Below are 21,968 nucleotides of genomic sequence, written 5' to 3'. Positions count from 1 at the left end.
TTTGTCTTCCATTGAGACACAAAGAAGTGCCAAGAACAAAAGCAGCTTCAAAATACGCTTTCCTACTTTTTACCTTTCTGTGATGTTCCGATCTATTAATATGATCTGATCTATCATCTATGATCTATTAATATGATCTATTGATACGCTTTCAACTGAGTTCAGGAGCTCCTTTTCTAGTTGCCTGCCACAGAGAGACGGTGTGTAACACAGGCTAGATCAACAGGAGTGTCTTTTCAGAGACCGCTAGTGAAAGTGCTGGTTCTTTCTCCAGTAACAGAAACACTTTTGACTGATCGGGCACATGGCTCTGTACTACAGCTACTAGTGTTGCATCACCCTATTGAATGAACTAATCATGCTTCATAAAGTGGAATGAAACCTGCTGAGTAATGTTACGTTAACATACTGAATTACACACCGCTTTGTAGTCCCCGTCCCCCACCCCCCCATATACTTAACGAAAAAAAACTGACCAAAACGGAAAAATGTGGCATTTCGAAATCGAACATGAAATACTACTGTACTGCTGTTATGGCTTCCAGGTAGACTTTTGCGATGTCGTTTAGTAGTTTCTTTGATTTGCACAATGTTAAATAAAAGATCTAAAGTGTGTTGGTGTATTTTTTTTATTAATTATGTCTCGGTGCTAAAATTCTATAGGGTGATGCAAAACTCTTGGACAGAGCTGTAGAGAGTGCCGGCTGTTACTTGTATAACGGCACTGTGGCCGATTTTTAGTCTTCGTGCTTTGTTTAATACGTCTGTGACAGACTGATCTCGCAGCAGGAACCTGGGCGGACGTACCTGCTCTCAAGTCTCTCTCTCTCTCTCTCTCTCTCTCTCTCTCTCTCTCCCCCCCCCGGAGCAGGTCTCCGGAGTTTTATGAGGAGATGAAGATGAAGATCCCAGCTAACCTGACTGATAACCACCACCTGCTGTTCACGTTCTACCACATCAGCTGCCAGCAGAAGCAGAACACCCCCCTGGAGACCCCCGTGGGGTACACTGTGAGTGCCGGACCCCCAGGGGTCCCCAAGACCTGCCACTAACTGCACTGCACTGGAATGAACCTGGCCATTTATACTGAGACAGGGACTCCCAACCTGCATGTGTGTCTTACTAAACTCGCAGTAAAACCAGGAAGGGATCAAACCACTATGCAGTGGGAGCCGTAGTTCCATCCCTGTGATAACCAGCATTATTATCGCAGGGATGGAGATGCTGCTCCAGGTTTTACCTCCTACAAGCTTGATTAGCCGCAGCGTATAGGTAACAAGGTCAGTCTTATTGAACTCGCAGCAGTAAAACCCGGTGTGGATCAGACTGCTCTGCAGTGGGAGTCGTATTCCCGTCCCTGTCGGGTCATTGGGTTTGTGTGGGTAACGCTGTGCGTTCTGTTCCCCCTCAGTGGATCCCGCTAATGCAGCACGGACGTCTCCGGACCGGCACCTTCAGCCTGCCAGTGTCTGTGGAGAAGCCTCCTCCCAGCTACTCCGTTCTCACTCCCGACGTAAGTGCCGTCCGACCCCTCCTTCTGCAAGCATTTCATCGGGTTCCCTGCTTAATTCACTGGGTCAGGCTTTCCTGTGCTGTCAGCTCATTACTATTCAATTATAAGCTATGCTACAGCTATGCTGGGCTATGCTACAGCTATGCTATGCTACAGCTATGCTATGCTACAGCTATGCTAGAGCTGTGCTGTGCTATGCTATGCTAGAGCTGTGCTATGCTATGCTATGCTACAGCTATGCTATGCTATGCTACAGCTATGCTATGCTATGCTACAGCTATGCTATGCTATGCTACAGCTATGCTATGCTATGCTACAGCTATGCTACAGCTATGCTGTGCTATGCTGTGCTATGCTATGCTACAGCTATGCTATGCTACAGCTGTGCTATGCTAGAGCTGTGCTATGCTATGCTAGAGCTGTGCTATGCTATGCTAGAGCTGTGCTATGCTATGCTAGAGCTGTGCTATGCTATGCTAGAGCTGTGCTATGCTATGCTAGAGCTGTGCTATGCTATGCTAGAGCTGTGCTATGCTATGCTAGAGCTGTGCTATGCTATGCTAGAGCTGTGCTATGCTATGCTAGAGCTGTGCTATGCTATGCTACAGCTGTGCTATGCTATGCTACAGCTGTGCTATGCTATGCTACAGCTGTGCTATGCTACAGTGCCTTGCGAAAGTATTCGGCCCCCTTGAACTTTGCGACCTTTTGCCACATTTCAGGCTTCAAACATAAAGATATGAAACTGTAATTTTTTGTGAAGAATCAACAACAAGTGGGACACAATCATGAAGTGGAACGAAATTTATTGGATATTTCAAACTTTTTTAACAAATAAAAAACTGAAAAATTGGGCGTGCAAAATTATTCAGCCCCTTTACTTTCAGTGCAGCAAACTCTCTCCAGAAGTTCAGTGAGGATCTCTGAATGATCCAATGTTGACCTAAATGACTAATGATGATAAATAGAATCCACCTGTGTGTAATCAAGTCTCCGTATAAATGCACCTGCACTGTGATAGTCTCAGAGGTCCGTTTAAAGCGCAGAGAGCATCATGAAGAACAAGGAACACACCAGGCAGGTCCGAGATACTGTTGTGGAGAAGTTTAAAGCCGGATTTGGATACAAAAAGATTTCCCAAGCTTTAAACATCCCAAGGAGCACTGTGCAAGCGATAATATTGAAATGGAAGGAGTATCAGACCACTGCAAATCTACCAAGACCTGGCCGTCACTCTAAACTTTCAGCTCATACAAGGAGAAGACTGATCAGAGATGCAGCCAAGAGGCCCATGATCACTCTGGATGAACTGCAGAGATCTACAGCTGAGGTGGGAGACTCTGTCCATAGGACAACAATCAGTCGTATACTGCACAAATCTGGCCTTTATGGAAGAGTGGCAAGAAGAAAGCCATTTCTTAAAGATATCCATAAAAAGTGTCGTTTACAGTTTGCCACAAGCCACCTGGGAGACACACCAAACATGTGGAAGAAGGTGCTCTGGTCAGATGAAACCAAAATCGAACTTTTTGGCAACAATGCAAAACGTTATGTTTGGCGTAAAAGCAACACAGCTCATCACCCTGAACACACCATCCCCACTGTCAAACATGGTGGTGGCAGCATCATGGTTTGGGCCTGCTTTTCTTCAGCAGGGACAGGGAAGATGGTTAAAATTGATGGGAAGATGGATGGAGCCAAATACAGGACCATTCTGGAAGAAAACCTGATGGAGTCTGCAAAAGACCTGAGACTGGGACGGAGATTTGTCTTCCAACAAGACAATGATCCAAAACATAAAGCAAAATCTACAATGGAATGGTTCACAAATAAACATATCCAGGTGTTAGAATGGCCAAGTCAAAGTCCAGACCTGAATCCAATCGAGAATCTGTGGAAAGAACTGAAAACTGCTGTTCACAAATGCTCTCCATCCAACCTCACTGAGCTCGAGCTGTTTTGCAAGGAGGAATGGGCAAAAATTTCAGTCTCTCGATGTGCAAAACTGATAGAGACATACCCCAAGCGACTTATAGCTATAATCGCAGCAAAAGGTGGCGCTACAAAGTATTAACTTAAGGGGGCTGAATAATTTTGCACGCCCAATTTTTCAGTTTTTTATTTGTTAAAAAAGTTTGAAATATCCAATAAATTTCGTTCCACTTCATGATTGTGTCCCACTTGTTGTTGATTCTTCACAAAAAATTACAGTTTCATATCTTTATGTTTGAAGCCTGAAATGTGGCAAAAGGTCGCAAAGTTCAAGGGGGCCGAATACTTTCGCAAGGCACTGTATGCTAGAGCTGTGCTATGCTAGAGCTGTGCTATGCTATGCTAGAGCTGTGCTATGCTATGCTAGAGCTGTGCTATGCTACAGCTGTGCTATGCTATGCTATAGCTGTAATAGTACAGTATTTCATGTTCGGTTTCGATCATGAAATACATTTTTCAATTTGCGTCAGTTCATCAATGGAAAACTACAAAGCGGTATGTAATAATCATAACGGTATTCAGCAGGTTTCATTCAGCTTTATAAAGCAGAATCAGTTCATTCTACAGGGTGATGCAAAAACATTTGGCCATAGCGGTGTGCTGTACTGTACTATACTGTACTATACTGTACTATACTGTACTACACTATAGAGGAGATGCAGCCAAATCATTTAAAAAGCGCTCGGGGGGCAATATGCTGTCTGGAATGAGGAAACCAAAGACCACTCAGGTCAGAATTCAGCTGGTTTTCAGGACGGAGCAGTCGCGTTATTACAGTTAGAATGGTTTTGATTTTTAAAAATGCATCTCTTCCCTCTTGTGCTTGCTACAAAGTGAGGCTCGAGACCTCAAACTGGGTGTTTTGTGTTCCAGGTGCAGCTGCCCGGTATGAAGTGGGTGGACAATCACAAAGGAGTCTTCAATGTGGAAGTGACTGCTGCCTCCTCTGTGCACACGCAGGTGAGCGTGATTGAAGGAGACGCCGCGTTGCAGAAGCGAAACCCAATCCCTTTGTTTCTGACGGGATTTCATTTGCAAAACGCTCCATCGGAATTCTAAATCATGAACGGGGCTGGGGTCGATTTTTTTATTGGTTCATCAATTTCTAAAATCAATCCCCAGTTCCAGTTCCAGTTCCTTCGAAGGAATTGCAATTGATGTTTTAGAGGCATAATAATGATTGTGATTTGTTCAGCTGCTGTAATTTGAAGCCAGTTTAACAGACTAACAAACAGTGAGTTCAATTGAAGTAATTTGATGTTGCCACTGTTGCGAGAAGCTCGTTTTAACAGAATACTGCGGATAGCAGTTTTGATCAGTGATGTGTTGGAATTGATTAAAAAGGAATGGGAATTGGCATTGATTTTTCAAAATGAATTGGAAATGGAATTTAAATCATTTTAAAAACCAGGAGCTGACCCTGATTTTAGTGTGTTCACAAAAAGAAAAACTTCAAACGTTGAAACGCGTTTTGATCCTGACGTTGTTTTATTTGGTCGTGGAACAACCTTCAAAAACATCTTTTAAATCTGATTTATATATCATTAAGAGATTTTAAAAATCAGGTTGTTAATGTTATTTCTGATAAATGTACTTGTTTTAATTCATTTTTAAAGTTGCAAATAATTGGCCAGGTCTCTCTTGAAAAAAGAGATTTTGAATATCAATGTGACTACCTGGTTAAAATAAATAAATAACATTTTCAAAGCGTCGGTCTATATGAATGTTTGAAACTGCCTCCCCCTGCCCTGTGTAACCGCGCTGAATCCGCGTGCCGCCTGCGTGTGTGTGTGCGCGGCCGTTCCCTTTCCTTTGCTCAGGACGCGCAGCTGGATAAGTTCTTCACGCTGGTGCACGTGTTGGAGGAATACTGCTTCCCCTTCCGCCTCAAAGACGTCATCATCTCCGAGAACAACGTGGAGGCGGAGCTCAAGTCCAGCATCTCCCAGATCAGGAGCGCCGGTCTGGAGACGGCCGTGCGCTTCGTCCACCAGATCCTCAACAAGCTGATCCTGCTCATCGTGCGCCCTCCCGTCATCGGGGGACAGATCGGTACGTGGGATTCTCGCTAGTGTGATCATCGGGTCTTATTTTCTCTAAGAATTATTCCAGGGAGGCTTGGTGGTTACAGAAAAGGGGCCTGATACCAGGGAGGTTCAAATCCCAGCTCAGGCACTGACTCGCACTGTGTGTGTGTGACCCTGAGCAAGTCACTGAACCTCCTTGTGCTCCGTCCTTTGGACGAGACGTAAAACAAACGAGGTCCTATTGGAAGTGACTCTGCAGCAGGAGTTGTGATGCATAGTTCACCCTCTAGTCTGTAAGTCGCTTTGGATAAAAGCGTCTGCTGAACGACTCATTAAATATAATTGACGTTTTTATTCAAATTGATATGCAACACATAGTATGACTAAAAGTATGATAAACATTAGTTTAACATTCATCAAATAGTACCATGACACATCAGATTACAGAACATGAGATAATGAAGATTAAATAACTATGTGTCAGTATACCGAAAAGAAACAGTCGCTCCTTTTTACCAACCATTTATATCAATCATAGTCATTGTAGCACCGATTTCATATATAAAATTGACACATTGCGACATTAGATTATACGGTGAAAGAATAGTTTTATCAATTGCTGCTAACATGGTATTGCTGTTTCATATCTTCAAAGCGAATCACACGTTTGTTTTTATTTTACATTAAATAAGAGATTTAAATGACCTGTTCTTAATTTGGCTCTGCAGTGAATCTGGGCCGGGCTGCCTTTGAAGCCATGGCGCTGCTTGTGAACAAAATCCACAAGGATCTGGAGGGGAACCAGGACCAGCACGGCCGAAACAGCCTCCTGGCGTCTTACATCCATTACTGCTTCCACCTGCCCAGCCAGGAGTCGGGTCTGCTGGGGAGCAGTGAGTAACAGAGCTGTCTGTAGCAGAGGCTGCTGGAGGACGGGGATCGTCTTTCCTTAAGCAGAGAGAACCGCCGAATTTCACAACCACGTTTCTAGCAGCCAGACCGGAAAAGGGTTCTGCTGTAATTACTGGTCATGGGGCAGCCTCTCACTTTTGGGTTGCGAGAGAGTTGGATTTAGAAATCCTGGAAAGTAATCCAGTGACAAAGCGTTTGGACCAGAAGCCTTTTTTTTGATGTCTAAATTCAGTGACAAACGTTTTGACAATTTCTATTGCGGTGTCTGAATGTAAACGTTTTGGAACGTTACTCAGTCATGTCATTTGTTTTAAATTATATTTTTTTTAAATGTAGCACTGTTGAGAGTTTTTTTAATAGTTCTGCATAAAAAGAATAACTGGCATGCACTCCAATTTAACAGCACAGTGAAAAAGACTTCTAGTCGAAACGTTTGTCATTGAATTTACTGCAAGTCTCTTTTAGTATTTCAAAACTCTGCGCTATTGAGAGTTTAAGAGTTGTGGACGGGTTGTGTTGAATCATTCTTTAGCTGCTGTGAGAATCCGAGATGCCTGTCTGACTTTTTTGTACACATGTTGGATGCTTTCCCTGACAACTCCAGCCGTGTCTCGCTGACTTCCCCGCTGTCCTGTTTTGCTTCCCCAGTGATGGGCAGTCCACCTTACGGAGGTCCCATCCAGTACGCCACCTTGTCCCGCACCACGGGCCGACCCAGCAGCCTCAACCTGTCCCGGTCCAGGAGCATCAGCAACAGCAACCCGGACCTGACGAGCACCCCAACCTCCCCCGATGAAGAGGTGCAGAAAATCATCGGAACCAAGGTGTGGGGCTCTATACTGCTCTGTGCACCCTTTATATATCCTCAGGAGCCATAGCGAAGAGACAGGCCTCGTTGCCACTCTCTGGTGCTTCAGGCTTCGGCTGCCCGCAGCTTGCCCGCCCAAATCAAAAGGACGCTTCACCCTGTTTTGTTGCCGTGGGCAGCCGTAACCGGGAGCTCCAGCCAGCGGAAACGGGGCGTTCGTGTTGCACCCGATAACGAGAATGCAAGAGAATCTGGAATTACATTACGAGGCAAATGGGAAGTATTGCCCATACCAAATTATAGTGAGTAATCTGGGTTCTTTCCCAGCACTTGCTTGCGTGATGAGAATCTTTTTAAATGCTCAGGATTTAGAAAAACGGCTTTAAATTCTTTTAAACACCTACTCTGAGTGAATCTGAGATGCATTTAACTTTTTTGTGTGTGTAATGCATGATCAGGTGTGTAAATGAATGGTTTTATTTGCGTGTTATGATATATTATAATTGCCTTTTGAGTGGATCTCGATTTCTGCCATTGAACACGAAGGGCTGACGTTTTCCGTCTCTCGCGATGTTGATTCGATAAGCACAGAACAAGAGACGAGGACTTACAGTGAGGTGTCTGTGTACCGACAGTACACTGCGTTCAGTTATACACCAAAATATAAAGTTGTCGAGTCTGCAATACTCTTGGATGTGGACTTACAAGGTAACAACCTTCATGAATACTTGAAATTTGAGTATTTAAAAAAAAAAAATTCCTTCCTTCTGGAAGATTACCTTCATCTAAATGCAGCCGGAACAAATTCATTCTACAGCTAATGGGCAAAAGTTTTGCATCACCTAGAATTTTAGGATTGAGACTTTTGTCTAACATCATGTAGTCTAAGAAACTAGACAATTATATCACACAGGCCTACTGGAAGCCATAATAGTAGTACAGTATTTCTTGTTAGATTTTGAAATGTCAGATTTCTAAAATGGTCTCTTTTCCATTAAGTATATGGAAAAACTACAAAGCGGTTTGTAATTCAATATGTTAACGTAACATTATTCAGCAGGTTTCATTCGACCTTTATGAAGCAACATGAGAGAATTCTATAGGGTGATGCAAAACTTTTGGCCCAGAGCTGTACACTCCCATGATCTGCTGTACACAGTAGAGCTCTGCTTAGCCCCTTTGTCCTGTACACGGGTACATACTCACGGGACGACCCTGTCGAGCCAAGTGGACCCACTGCAACAACCGGGGGTAGTCTGCTGAAAACAAACAGGCCAGCATTTTGGGTTTCTTTTTTTTTCTTTTCTTTTTTTAAGGGATATGGATGGATTTTCCTTTAAGTTTCAAGCTGGAGTGGTCTTTCTGAGATGGGATACCTGATTGATCTGCTTCTCTTCTCCCTCCCTCTGTCTCTTTCTGTCTCTTTGTCTCTCTGTGGTGCTGCTCTCCCTCTTCCTTCTCCCTCCCTCCCTCCCTTCCTCTCTCTGTCTGTGGTGCTGCTCCCTCTCTCCCTCCCTCCCTCCCTTCCTCTCTCTGTCTGTGGTGCTGCTCGCTCTCTCTCCCTCTCTCCCGGATGGCTGCAGGGGATTGATCGATCGCACTCCTGGGTTAATTCTGCTTACGCTCCAGGGGGTGCCAGAGCTGTGCTGCGCAGAAACCACCCCAACTCCAGCTGTGACCTCAAGCAGGTGCTTTACCAATGAACCTCTGTGTGTGTGCGTGTGTGTGTGTGTGTCCGTGTCTGATAAAACTGCTGAGAACACTCAAAGCATAAGCATGCCTCCAAATTTATTTATTCAGATACAGTATTTCAACAGTTTGAACACTTCTAACACTGAGCAACTATGTGTTGTTCTCTTTCCTATAGACCTCTATACAGCTCTGCAGTGTTCTCTTTCCTATAGACCTCTAACAGCTCTGCAGTGTTGAGTGGAGTTCTCTTTCCTATAGTCCTCTATACAGCTCTGCAGTGTTGAGTGGAGTTCTCTTTCCTATAGACCTCTATACAGCTCTGCAGTGTTGAGTGGAGTTCTCTTTCCTATAGACCTCTATACAGCTCTGCAGTGTTGAGTGGAGTTCTCTTCCTATAAACCTCTATACAGCTCTGCAGTGTTGAGTTCTCTTTCCTACAGACCTGTATACTGGTCTGCATGCTGTCTATCAAGGCATCAGTAAGCACATCTCTGAAGTGCTGCTCCCACACGTCCGCAGGTCGCTTTTTCTTTTCTGTTTCTGCACATCTCTTTCTTTCGCTGATGCCCGTTTTCAGAAGCCCGGCACAGTGCATCCGACGAGGGGGGAGAAAAAGGAGAGCCATGCTGCTGGCCCGACCTGTTTTGATCATTAATCATGTTTCAGAGTTTCATCATCCCATCCCATCCATTCCTTCTTAATCACCGTCAGGGCGTCGGATTGCACAGGCTCTCTGAACTTTGTAAGTCATGACCGTGGACAGCAGTGCTGCCCAAGCATGAAGATCAGACAGCAGCTAAGATCAAGCTGCCCACAAGAGTCGTACTGTTTATTATTATTATTATTATTATTATTATTATTAGTTTATTTTAATCAATGTTTGTGCAAAACCTACTTTTATTTTTTCATTATTTATTTTGGGCCACTTTAATAATAGCAGTAATTAATAATATTAATAATAATTCAAAGTTCAGTCAAGCAGGGTTTAACCATTAACACATCGATCTCTTGCCATCCTCACTCATTTCGCTTCTCTCCTCTTTCTCTCCCTCTCTCTTCCATTGCTCACCGGCCCTGTCTCCTATCATCATCCTCCTCCTCCCTGCCCAGGCTGCAGAGCGGACTACAAACCGCATGTCTGCCTTTGTCAGCACCTCTTGCTCCTCATCCACCCAGGCACGGCAGACCGCCAGAAAGGTAGAGGACCACCTCCCTCCCTCTGCTCTCCCTCTCCCCTCTCCCCTCTCCCCTCTCCCTCTGTCTCGTGCACAGCTCACTCCTGCAAAGCACTGGGCCACATTTACTGAGCTTATCAATTCCCTCTTTCTGCCCCCTAAGCACTGAACATCAGCTGGAGGGCAAGCTTGCTGGCATAGGCAAGGAATTTCTGCCAAGAAGCGAGAGACACACACATGTAATATTTACTATGGAAGCTGTTTCACCTCTACATGGAATGACAGTGCTTTGCAGAAGTGAACCTGTCTATTGATGCATTCTTATTATTTTGCCACCATGTGTATCAAGTCTTGCTGTGTGCAGGTCTGCTTTGACATAAAGGCCCTACTGTTAGACTTTTACCTTCAGGCTACAGACACTGTTTAGCATTAAATGTTGAAAGATGGGACGCAAAGTTGAAAAACGTAGTCAGCTAAATGTCACGATGAAGAAGTTATGACATGGCTGCTGTTTTGTTTTTTATTGAAAGCAAGGGAAATTGATCCCAACACGTAGACAAGCCACGAAACATCTTTTAAGTTTTACGAAATTAAAAATCTGCTCGATCCGAGGGGAGGAAGATAAGGGTTGAAGCGGTAGGCAATGATACTGAAGTTAACAAGAGGCAGGGAGGGCAAGGGTTTTTCAAAATCTTAGCAATTTGATGGGCTAATAAAGGCAGGTGTTACTGCATTCTCCAGTCTGTGTTAATGCTCGCGTGTTAACGCGTGTCTCTCTCTGTGTGTAGTTGCTCCATGAAGAGCTGGCTCTGCAATGGGTTGTCAGCACAAGTTCTGTGAAAGAGGCTTCCTTGCAACAAGCGTGGTTCTTTTTCCAGCTCATGGTACGTACCTCCTAGATTATTCCAGGATCCTCACTCTTTCAGTACTGTCACTGTGCATCATATTGCCAGGGTCTTGTGTGCCGGCAGGTGCTACAAAGATCATGCCTGAGATTCACGCAGCTGGCCCTGTGAGTGGAGTTGCAGTGCATTTTATGCAGTGTTTTAGCATTAAATGGGTTGCAGATGTAAAAGCTTTATGGATTGCAGCGCTATGATTTCTAATTGAATCTAGCGGTTGGTTGTCATGCGATTTATTTCGAACGGGAGTTTCTACAGATTGCAATAGGAAGTCCTAAACAATTTAAACATGCATATTCAAGGATTTTTTTTACATTTTTTATATAAAAAACGATCAGTAAAAAGATGAAAGACCCACTCAAAGATGGAAAAAAAATGAAATAAAATTTGCATCTCCTTTTTAAGTGAAATATCTGAGACGTTAACTTGTAAGTCAGTTTTTAATGTTGCGTGACGCTCTCGAACCCGGCGCTGTGTTCTCGCAGGTGAAGAGCATGGCCCATCACCTGTACCTGACCGACAAGCTGGACACGCCCCGCAAGACCAGGTTCCCGGACCGCTTCGTGGACGATATCTCAGCCCTGGTGTGCGCCATCAGTGCCGACATCGCCAGCCGCTTCCACAAGGTAGAGGCTCCTCCTCTCTCTGCGCGTGCAGCAATAATACCCAGTCTGGAGGAGAGGATTATTGGGTTATATCCTCACTGGAAAGTTGGAGAAACCAGTACTGAAATAGTGTGTGTGTGTGACAGGATGGCGCAAGGGATGAGGCCCAGAGACAGACTGCAGTTCAAACAAAGGCTTTTAATAAATAAGACACCAAATAAACAGGCACGAGGGCCAAACGAAAGGTTTTTAAACACAAACAATAAACATGAAGCAAAAGTAAGGCTTCCAGGCTGAGCTTTGCCTTCACTGGATTACAAAATTAACAAAAAAAACAGCACAAAGAAAAACCCAGCAAGCAACACAAACTACCCACTTGCTTCCTCAGCTACCTCTCTCTACTGAGGAGCGGACGCCTCCTTTTAAGTCAGGTGGCTGGGTGTTAATTGATTGATAATTATTCCCACCTGGGACAATAAACCTGAGCAGGGAGGAGAATTTAACCCCATCCCTGCCAATATTTACAAGGGCAGAGCCCTGCTCTGCCACAGTCTCTCTAGAGCGATATTTCATCAATGGCATTTTAAGTGAACTTGCTACTCGCATGTTGTATCATGAATTGAGGACATAAAGCGTGCAGCTGTTTGCTAAGCTCAAGGTAAAGTCCTTGATTAGTTTGTAAATCGGTTCACCTGCCCTTTTTATTTGCACAGCAGTCTTTCCTGTGCTTGTGCATTTCTAACACGGTTTCCTCTCCTCCGCTCTCTTCAGGACGTGGAGCTGGTTGAGCGTTTGAACACCAGCCTGGCTTTCTTCATCAACGACCTGCTCTCGCTGATGGACAGGGGCTTCGTCTTCAGCCTCATCCGCTCTTACTGTAAACAGGTGAAATGCTGTCCTGCTCTTATTATGTAGTAAATTTGACAACTGAAGAATGCGTTCGTTTTTAAATCAACCTTCAACTTGTTCCTCTTTTTTTCTCTCCTCCTCTCCTATTCTCCATCTCTCTCTCTCCCTCTTCCCCTCTCCTCTCCTCTCTCCTCCACTCTCCTCTCTCTCCCCCTCTCTCCTCCCCTCCCCCCTCTCTCCCCACTCCTCTCCCCCCCCTCTCCCCACTCTCCCCACTCCTCCCCCCCCTCTCCCCCCTTCCTCCTCTCTTCCTCCTCTCTCCCCCCTCTCCCCCCTTCCTCCTCTCTCCCCCCTCTCCCCCCTTCCTCCTCTCTCCCCCCTCTCTCCTCTCTCCCCCCTTCCTCCTCTCTCCCCCCTTCCTCCTCTCTCCCCTCCTCTCCCCTCCTCTCTCCCCTCCTCTCTCCCCCCCTCTCTCCCTCTCCCCCCTGGCAGATCGGCAACAAACTCCAGACGAGTCAGAACCCCAATGCTCTGACTGCCCTGCGGATGGACTTCACCCGAATTGTGTGTTGTCATGAGCACTACATCACTCTGAACCTGCCCTGCAGCACCCTGAGCCCCCCCGCCTCGCCCTCCCCTTCCATCTCCTCCGCCACCTCCCAGGTACCTCTCACACACAATGATATATATAATTCAGATATTTTATTTAACATTGTGTAATTAAAGAATCTACATCCCTCTAACATTGAACAATTCAGGGTCAGTGCTAATCAGGGTCTGTGAAAACCAACCGAGACTCTATTAACCCCTTCAGCTGCACACGGAATCGAGCGCTTGTAGTTGTTCAACCGGTTTCTTCTTCAAACACATTTTGAGAGCGACTCGAGCATCACGAGGAGGAAACTGACAATCTGGACCAGATCCAACCTGTCAATACATTTTAAACCCTGTTTCGTGCACCTCATTAGAAAAACAAGAACGGTTGCATGGTTTTAATTTGTGGGACACATCCCTTGTACCTTAAAGTTGAATCTGCAGCCTTGATCACATCCAAAGCCTAACCCTCCCTTACTTAATAATTATTATTTTTATAATAATAATAATAATAATAATAATAATAATAATAACTGGTTGTTTAGCAGATGCTTTTATCTTAGAGACTAGGGGGGAACTATGAATCATCAACAACTGCTGCTGCAGAATCGCTTCCAATAGGACCTTGTTTGTTTTACGTCTAATACGAAGGACGGAGCACAAGGAGGTGAAGTGACTTGCTCAGGGTGACACACGCAGACACACACAGACACAGTGAGTCAGTGGCTGAGCCGGGATTTGAACCACTGGACCACCAAACTCTCTCTCTCTCTCTCTCTCTCTCTCTCTCTCTGTGCAGGGCTCAGCTTTCTCCAGCTTGCAGCAGGACCTGCGGATCACCAACATGTTTGAGCTGTCAGTGCCGTTCCGCCAGCAGCACTTCCTGTCCGGCCTCCTCCTCACCGAGCTGGCCCTGATTCTGGAGCCCGACGGAGAGGGGTGAGAGAGAGACACCCTCCCCCAAATCTGTCAGCACCAGCCCTGCTGTTTCAAACCAGTGCTGTGCTGCATAGTGGCTCTGATGAAGCATTGACTATGAAAACTGTGTGATCTTACTGACTGTACATTTCTATTCACCGCATACAGCTCTGAGCAAAAGTTTTGCATCACCCTACAGAATTAACTCATTGTGCTTCATAAAGTCGAATGAAACCTGCTGAATGATGTTAACATATTGAACTGCACACCGCTTTGTAGTTTTCCATACACTTAATGAAAAACTGACAACAATTGTGAAATGTGATGTTTTGAAATCTAACATGAAATACTACTGTACTACTATTATGGCTTCCGGTAGACACTTGCGATATCATTTTGTAGTTTCCTTGATTACATAAAATAACAGATTTGCAGTTTTGAAAGAAACACATTGCACAGTACTGACGGTTTCACAGTTTTTAGGTATCAATGATTAGTGGTAGTCTTTGAAACCAGCATTTCATCCCTAAACTCTGTCGGCACAAAATCTGCATCTAGTGACATTTGCGTCACTGCTGGGTTAATGTGTGATACGTGCAAAAAAAAAAAAAAAATCAACATTCACCTCATTTTGATTAATTAAAAGAAATACCAGCACTCTCTGATTCTTTTTAACTTGGTTGCAAAGACTTGGACTAGTTTAAACGGCTCAAGGTGTGTAATGACGTTAAACCTCACTGTAACCTTGCTGTTTTTGCCAAGGTGCTTTTGCTGTCATGTTTGTGTGCTCAGCTCCCCTCCCCGTTTCTCAGGGTCTTCTTCCTGCACAAGAAAGCGATCAGCACCGTGCACAACCTGCTGCGCAGCCACGACTCGGACCCGCGTTACACCGAGCGCCAGGTCCGCGCGCACGTGGCTCAGCTCTACCTGCCACTCATCGGCATCGTCATGGAGACCCTGCCCCAGCTCTATGACTTCACAGGTGGGTGTGGTCCCAGTTTAACCCGTTCAGCGCCGTCGTTCTCCTTTTGAGAATTTTTTTTTTTTTTTTGAATTGGAGCATTTTTAACAGGCAGCATCGAAACATTTATTAGCATTATTTAAAAAAAAATCTTGAATTATATTGTGATAACTTAGTGTGATTTTGTTAATGGCAAAAAAACTGTAGTGTATCAAATGACACAAATACATTTGTTAGTCGAGTTTAAATACTTTTTAAAATAATCACACACATAAAAAAAGTTTCTAAGCTCCTGTTACGTTTTGGCAAGGTATCAACTGTGTGAGTAGATTTGATCATTTTGAAAGATTAAGTTTTATGTGTGTGTGTGTTTGATTAAGATCAGGATTTGAAAAGTTGCTTTAGTTTAACTGCATGCTTGCTCAAATTTCTAAGGTGAAGTATTTCGATAAAGAATCACTTCTATGGTGACCCGCTCTTTAGTGTGAGACACCTGCTGGTCAAACACTGTATTTCAGTAGTAATCTGTGACAAACCTGTTTTTCCAGCCAGAGAGCGCCCTCTAGTGTGCCCTCTAGAAAATGCAGGACAGGCTAACTAAACTGCATATGGCATTCACCTCCCTGCTGTCGTGAAGCAAAACACTTATAATGTCCTTGCCATCAGTTGCTTGTATCATTGTTAACGAATTGGCTGTTGCGTTGTTTCTGTAATCAAGTCCAAGGGGAATACCGTACAGCCTTTATGGGTTGATTTTCCAACGGTTGCCGTGCTTGACTCTGTTCCGTTGTTGTCGGGCGCACAGAGAACCACGCCCCGCGAGTTCGCCACGCCTCGGCGCCGGGTGATGACGTCGACTCGGACAACGGCAGCATGATCAGCCAGTCTGTCGCCATGGCGATCGCGGGCTCCCCTCTTCCTCACTACAAGACTCACCCCTTCCAGCTGCCTGCTGTGGTAAGAGAGACCCCTCCTGGTGCAGCGTCCCGCACGGACTCACTTCTGGAGAGTGCTTACAAAGTTTTAACTACAAGCTGTGGCCAAAAGTATTGCATTGCCTAGAATTTTAGAATTGACATCATTTTATATATATATGTTCTCCTTTTGAGGTATTTTATTCTAAAACTTGCATGGCAGTCTACTGGTGGACATAGACTCTGTAGCAATCACTGTAGCTGCACATTGTAAAAAGTGTCAGAAGCTGTGCACTGAAAGACAATGCCTGCTTTAATCAGATGTTTAGTTCCTGATCGAAACACAAAACTGCACTGTTAAGAGATGATGATGTCATGTTATTTATTTATCCACAGCGACTTACAGGCGTTCCAGGGCAGTACAGGGTTGCAATGCAAGCTTCATATTTAAATACAGTGTAGTTTTACATTAAGTGCAAATAATACCACTAAAATAACAAATAGGATGCAACAAGTTAGGATGACAGCAAGTTATATCTACAGTGACATAGAAGTATTGCAAGGATAGTGCATCAGCTGAGGATCCAGTAACGGAGTGCTTAGGTCAGGAATCCAGTTAAGAGATGATGTCATATAGGAGGTCATTGAATTGAATCCAGTTAAGAGATGATGTCATATTGGAGGTCATTGAATGGAATCCAGTTAAGAGATGATGTCATATTGGAGGTCATTGAATGGGATGCAGTTGTAACTGGCTGGCTTCTCTGTCTGTGTGTCCGTCCCTCAGCCGTCCCGGCAGTACAGCACTCTCTCCGCGGAGTCCAGCCGCAATCTGCTGGTTTGCTTCCTGTGGGTGCTGAAGAACGCAGACGAGGACGATCTGGAGAAGTGGTTCTCGGAGCTGTCCGTGCTGCAGATCAACCGGCTGCTGGACCTGCTGCACCTCTGTGTGTCCTGCTTCGAGTACAAGGTGCAGCCGGCCGGCCTCTCTGACTGTCTGTCTCTTCGTTGGCGTGCGTGCGTGTGTGTGTGTGTGTTTCTGTCTGTGTGTTAGTTTGTGTGCATCTGTTTCTGTGTCTGTCTGTCTGTTTCTTTTGTCTGTGTTTCTGTGTCTGTTTGCTTCTGTCTGCCGGTGCCCACATCTGCCTGTCTGCATGTCTTGTGTGCAAACTGAAGGCTCTCTCTCCCTTCCTTCCCTCCCTCTCCCTCCCTCTCCCTCCCTCTCCCCTCCCCCCTTCTTCCTTCCCCCTTCCTCCTCCCCCCTCTCCTCCCCCCCCCTCCCCTTCCCCCCTCCCCCTCCTCTCCCTCCCCCCTCCCCCCCTCTCCCTCCCCCCTCCCCCCCTCTCCCTCTCCCTCCCCTCCCCCCCTCTCCCTCCCCCCCTCTCCCCCTCTCCCTCCCCCCCTCTCCCCCTCTCCCTCTCTCCCTCTCCCTCTCTCCCTCCCCCCCTCTCCCTCCCCCCCTCTCCCTCCCCCCTCATTGGTGCAGGGGAAGAAAGCCTTCGAACGAATCAACAGCCTGACCTTCAAGAAGTCCCAGGACATGAAAGCCCGTCTGGAGGAAGCCATCCTGGGGACCATCGGGGCCCGACAAGAGATGGTGCGGCGGAGCCGGGGTATGACAGATATGTATATTTTAATATATATATTAATTTTTTTTTTTAAAAAAACACACGACAGGACATTACTGGACTGTGGGGAGCGGGGGATATAAAAGGGGTGCAAGGCCCTATTCACAAAGCATGAACTCATGGGTTGGCTAACGGACACCTTTTTTAAAGTGGTGTTCTTACAGTTTAATGGATTTATAAGTTGGTGTCCGTCCGGCCGTCAAAACGATTTCTCTGTCTCCCCGTCAGAGAGAAGCCCGTTCGGGGGCCAGGAGAACGTACGTTGGAGGAAGAACGTCACGCACTGGAGACAGAACACGGACAAAGTGGACAAGTAGGTCCAGCGTCTGCTCCAGAGATCGGCTGCTGTTTTTATCCGTTAACCTGCTCGTTTTTAACGTTCTGCTCCCTTCAAGGTGCAGCGGATTGCTTTCCAGTCTGTAGTCCTGCTTGCGTTTTCCTGTTTTAGAAGCAGCAGTGGTATCCATTTCTTACTCTCTCCCGTCGTGTGTTTGTCTTGCTGCAGGACCAAGGCAGAGCTTGAATACGAGTCTGTAGTGGACGGGAATCTGGCCACTGAAGCCACGCTGGTGGTGCTCGACACCCTGGAGATCATTGTGAAGGTGAGCATTCGCCAGCTCTCTCTCTGACACATCCAGGCCACGCAATACAATGCCAACTGACAAACTGGATTCAGAATGAGTTTCTTATTTCAAGACCCTTTTTTTACTAAACTTAAGTTTTTAAAAGTGTTTTTTTTTTTTTTTTTTTTTAACCTCCTATGTTAAACGGTGCTTTGAAAAATGCGAATAAACTAACAGACCCAATTTAATATAATAAGAAAAATGTCAAAGCCAAGAATAAATCAGTAAAAAAGAGAACTGCATTTATTCTTGGCTTTGGAGCCCAAGTAAGAAATCAGTGTTGTTTAGGATAATTAAATGGAGTCCCAGTGGGTCACAGCTAAATCAGTTTTTGAAAAACCCAGTGCTATTTTCTGCCTTGGTGAATCATCCGTCACTCTGTGTTTTACCGGTCCTGCTAACACTCTCTCTCTCTCTCCAGACGGTGCTGCTGTCTGAGACGAAGGAGAGCATTCTGGGAGGGGTCCTGAAGGTGCTGCTGCACAGCATGGCATGTAACCAGAGCGCCCTCTTCCTGCAGCACTGCTTCGCTACGCAGAGGGCTCTGGTCTTCAAGGTAAGCGGTGCCCTTTGTGTTTTGTTTGTACAGTGTGTGACGTTTCTGTTTTTGCTCTAAACTGTCTTGCTGTGTTCCTCCTCCTCCTCCTCCTCCTCCTCCTCCTCCTCCTCCTCCTCCTGCTCCTCCCTGCAGTTCCCTGAGATGCTGTTTGAGGAGGATACAGAGCTGTGTGCGGATCTCTGTCTCCGGCTTCTCCGTCACTGCAGCAGCAGCGTGGGATCCATACGCAGTCACGCCAGCGCCTCCCTCTACCTGCTCATGAGACAGAACTTCGAGATCGGGAACGTAAGTGCCACCCTCGGCGCTTCAAAATCACAGCCTGGGAGCTGGGGGGTGCAGCCTGGCACGGTTCGCCTGGCTGGCTGGGGTTTGAAACAGAAATTCACAAAACTTTACTGTTTTAGAGAATATGTTGTGTGTTTAAGTAGTAATACTTAAAGGAATCTTTTTATATAATATTATATAAGGAGGCTGTGTGGTCCAGTGGTTAAAGAAAAGGGCTTGTAACCAGGAGGTCCCTTTTCAAATCCCACCTCAGCCACTGACTCATTGTGTGACCCTGAGCAAGTCACTTAACCTCCTTGTGCTCCGTCTTTCGGGTGAGACGTAGTTGTAAGTGACTCTGCAGCTGATGCATAGTTCACACACCCTAGTCTCTGTAAGTCGCCTTGGATAAAGGCGTCTGCTAAATAAACAAATAATTTTATCTGAGAAATTTTTGACCTAGAATTCATATTTCTATATCCCCTTTCATCACAAGGAGCCAATACAGAATTAAATAAAACAGAAATTTTAAACAAATTTAAAAAGTTCACGGTCTGTGTGTTTGCGAGACGGATGGGAGTGTCGTGTAACCCTAACGCTCCGTCTCTGGTTCAGAACTTTGCCCGCGTGAAGATGCAGGTCACCATGTCCCTCTCCTCGCTGGTGGGCACGTCTCAGAACTTCAACGAGGAGTTCCTGCGCCGCTCTCTCAAGACCATCCTGACCTACGCGGAGGAGGACCTGGAGATCAGAGACACCACCTTCCCCGAGCAGGTAGGGAGCAGCGGTGTGAGCGGCCCCCGTGAATCGGAGAGCTGGGAGGCTTTCTTTACATGGAGGGGTGTATTGGGGTACATGACCAGCAACATACAGCTAGGGACAAAAGTTTTGCATCGCCTAGAATTTTAGGGTGGAGACGTTAAAATATACAAACATAATTTAGATATTTTTATTTAACATCATGTAATTAAAAGAAACCACAAAATGATATCGAAAAAGTCTACCGGAAGCCATAATAGTAGTACAGTAGTATTTCATGTTTAGATTTTGAAATGGCTTTTTTTTTCTTTTTTACATTTGCATGAAGTTTATGGAAAACTACAAAGCGACGGTATGCAATTTCAGTATGTTAACGTCACATTATTCAGCAGCTTTCATTCGACTCTATGAAGCACGATTAGTTCATTCTATAGGGTGATGCCCAGCCCCTGGCTGTAGCTGTACGTGAGCTGTAATTGCAATGCAGAGCCCTGCATTGTGAGCCGCAGCGAGGGTGCTAGCGTGTGTGTGTCTGTGCTTTCAGGTCCAGGACCTTGTGTTCAATCTGCACATGATCCTCACAGACACTGTGAAGATGAAGGAACACCAAGAGGATCCAGAGATGCTCATTGATCTCATGTACAGGCAAGTAACCTCCCCCACCCCACCCCACCCCACTCCACCCCACTCCACCCCACCCCACTCCACCCCACCCCACTCCACTCCACACGTCCCATTCACATTCACTCTGCTGCAGTCCTGCCTGTGCGGTTTTTAATTTAACCTCATTTTATCATGTGTTTTTTTTTTTTGTTTTTTTTAATCACTTATTTAACAGCATGTAATCAAAGAAACTATAAAATGTTATCTCAAAAAAAGTCTACCGGATGGAATGTCACATTTTTCAGTTAAGTAGATGGGACTATTACATAGCGGTGTGCAGTATGTTAACGTCACATTATTCAGCAGGTTTCATTCCACTTTATGAAGCTAAATTATGGGCAGCAGTGTGGAGTAGTGGTTAGGGCTCTGGACTCTTGACCGGAGGGTCGTGGGTTCAATCCCAGGTGGGGGACACTGCTGCTGTACCCTTGAGCAAGGTACTTTACCTAGATTGCTCCAGTAAAAACCCAACTGTATAAATGGGTAATTGTATGTAAAAAAAAATAATGTGATATCTGTATAATGTGATATCTTGTAACAGTTGTAAGTCGTCCTGGATAAGGGCGTCTGCTAAGAAATAAATAATAAATTCATTCATTCTACAAGGTGACGCAAAACTTTTTGGCCACAGCTGCACATTCCCGTGTTTGCTCTGCAGTGACCCCCTCCGTCTCTCTCTCTCGTCTCGTCTCCCCTGCAGGATAGCGAAGGGTTACCAGAACTCTCCGGACCTGCGGCTGACCTGGCTCCAGAACATGGCCGGGAAGCACTGTGAGCGCGGGAACCACGCCGAGGCCGCCCAGTGCCTGGTCCACTCCGCCGCCCTGGTGGCAGAGTACCTGAACATGCTGGAGGACTGCCGGTACCTGCCCGTGGGCTGCGTCACCTTCCAGGTGAGACCCCGACCCCCCCCTCCCCTCCTCTCCTCTCCTCTCCTCTCCTCTTCCCTTCCCTCGCTGAATCACCTTCCAGGTGAGACCCTGACCCCCTCCCCTTCCGTCGCTGAATCACCTTTCAGGTGAGACCCCGACCCCTTCGCTGAATCACCTTTCAGGTGAGACCCCGACCCCTTCGCTGAATCACCTTTCAGGTGAGACCCCGACCCCCTCGCTGAATTACCTTCCAGGTGAGACCCCAACCCCCCCCTCGCTGAATCACCTTCCAGGTGAGACCCCAACCCCCCCCTCGCTGAATCACCTTCCAGGTGAGACCCCTCCCCCCTGTGTTTGTTCTTCTGCCGCCGCGGTTAACGCTGTCCTGACCCTGCTGTCCTGTTTCGATCGCAGAGCATTTCCTCCAACGTGCTGGAGGAGTCGGCGGTGTCGGATGATATCCTGTCCCCCGAGGAGGAGGGCATCTGCGCGGGGAAGTACTTCACTGAGAGCGGGCTGATCGGCCTGCTGGAGCAGGCAGCTGCTTCCTTCCACATGGTGAGTGACGGGATCCAGACCCTGCTCTCGCCGCAAAGCCCAGGGTTTGAAACCTGATTCCAGGAGACAGAAAGACCTAGTCTGAGGTTGCTGTATCAAACCCCAAGTCTCCCTGGTGTGCCGTGCAGTGACACTGAAACCTGGTCTCCTGAAAACAAGTTCCAAGCCACAAAGCTTCTT

The 21,968-nt window shown here is 46.1% G+C and overlaps 1 protein-coding gene across 5 annotated transcripts in view; it reads left to right on the top strand.

Moving 5' to 3' along the window:
* LOC117401943 (dedicator of cytokinesis protein 7-like) overlaps nucleotides 1-21,968 on the top strand; it is a 57,357-nt gene that overhangs the window by 27,915 nt on the left and 7,474 nt on the right. For 3 of the 5 annotated variants that reach the window (XM_059007907.1, XM_059007908.1, XM_059007906.1), the window contains exons 17-41: nucleotides 872-1,010; nucleotides 1,412-1,513; nucleotides 4,379-4,465; nucleotides 5,326-5,557; nucleotides 6,261-6,425; nucleotides 7,093-7,268; nucleotides 8,836-8,940; nucleotides 10,055-10,141; nucleotides 10,908-11,003; nucleotides 11,507-11,647; nucleotides 12,398-12,511; nucleotides 12,968-13,138; nucleotides 13,869-14,008; nucleotides 14,800-14,969; nucleotides 15,754-15,905; nucleotides 16,650-16,832; nucleotides 17,349-17,475; nucleotides 17,719-17,803; nucleotides 17,996-18,092; nucleotides 18,535-18,669; nucleotides 18,805-18,957; nucleotides 19,552-19,710; nucleotides 20,240-20,340; nucleotides 21,059-21,251; nucleotides 21,645-21,788. In XM_059007907.1, coding sequence (XP_058863890.1) covers nucleotides 872-1,010; nucleotides 1,412-1,513; nucleotides 4,379-4,465; nucleotides 5,326-5,557; nucleotides 6,261-6,425; nucleotides 7,093-7,268; nucleotides 8,836-8,940; nucleotides 10,055-10,141; nucleotides 10,908-11,003; nucleotides 11,507-11,647; nucleotides 12,398-12,511; nucleotides 12,968-13,138; nucleotides 13,869-14,008; nucleotides 14,800-14,969; nucleotides 15,754-15,905; nucleotides 16,650-16,832; nucleotides 17,349-17,475; nucleotides 17,719-17,803; nucleotides 17,996-18,092; nucleotides 18,535-18,669; nucleotides 18,805-18,957; nucleotides 19,552-19,710; nucleotides 20,240-20,340; nucleotides 21,059-21,251; nucleotides 21,645-21,788 — 3,454 coding nt within the window. The remainder of the gene's footprint in view (nucleotides 1-871; nucleotides 1,011-1,411; nucleotides 1,514-4,378; nucleotides 4,466-5,325; nucleotides 5,558-6,260; nucleotides 6,426-7,092; nucleotides 7,269-8,835; nucleotides 8,941-10,054; nucleotides 10,142-10,907; nucleotides 11,004-11,506; nucleotides 11,648-12,397; nucleotides 12,512-12,967; nucleotides 13,139-13,868; nucleotides 14,009-14,799; nucleotides 14,970-15,753; nucleotides 15,906-16,649; nucleotides 16,833-17,348; nucleotides 17,476-17,718; nucleotides 17,804-17,995; nucleotides 18,093-18,534; nucleotides 18,670-18,804; nucleotides 18,958-19,551; nucleotides 19,711-20,239; nucleotides 20,341-21,058; nucleotides 21,252-21,644; nucleotides 21,789-21,968) is intronic. The other 2 variants (XM_059007910.1, XM_059007909.1) reach the window with 2 other exon arrangements.

This window comes from Acipenser ruthenus, chromosome 36, assembly GCF_902713425.1.
Source record: "Acipenser ruthenus chromosome 36, fAciRut3.2 maternal haplotype, whole genome shotgun sequence".
NCBI lineage: Eukaryota > Metazoa > Chordata > Actinopteri > Acipenseriformes > Acipenseridae > Acipenser > Acipenser ruthenus.
Note: the sequence above shows the minus strand (reverse complement) of the source record. Positions and strands in the feature narration are given on the sequence as shown.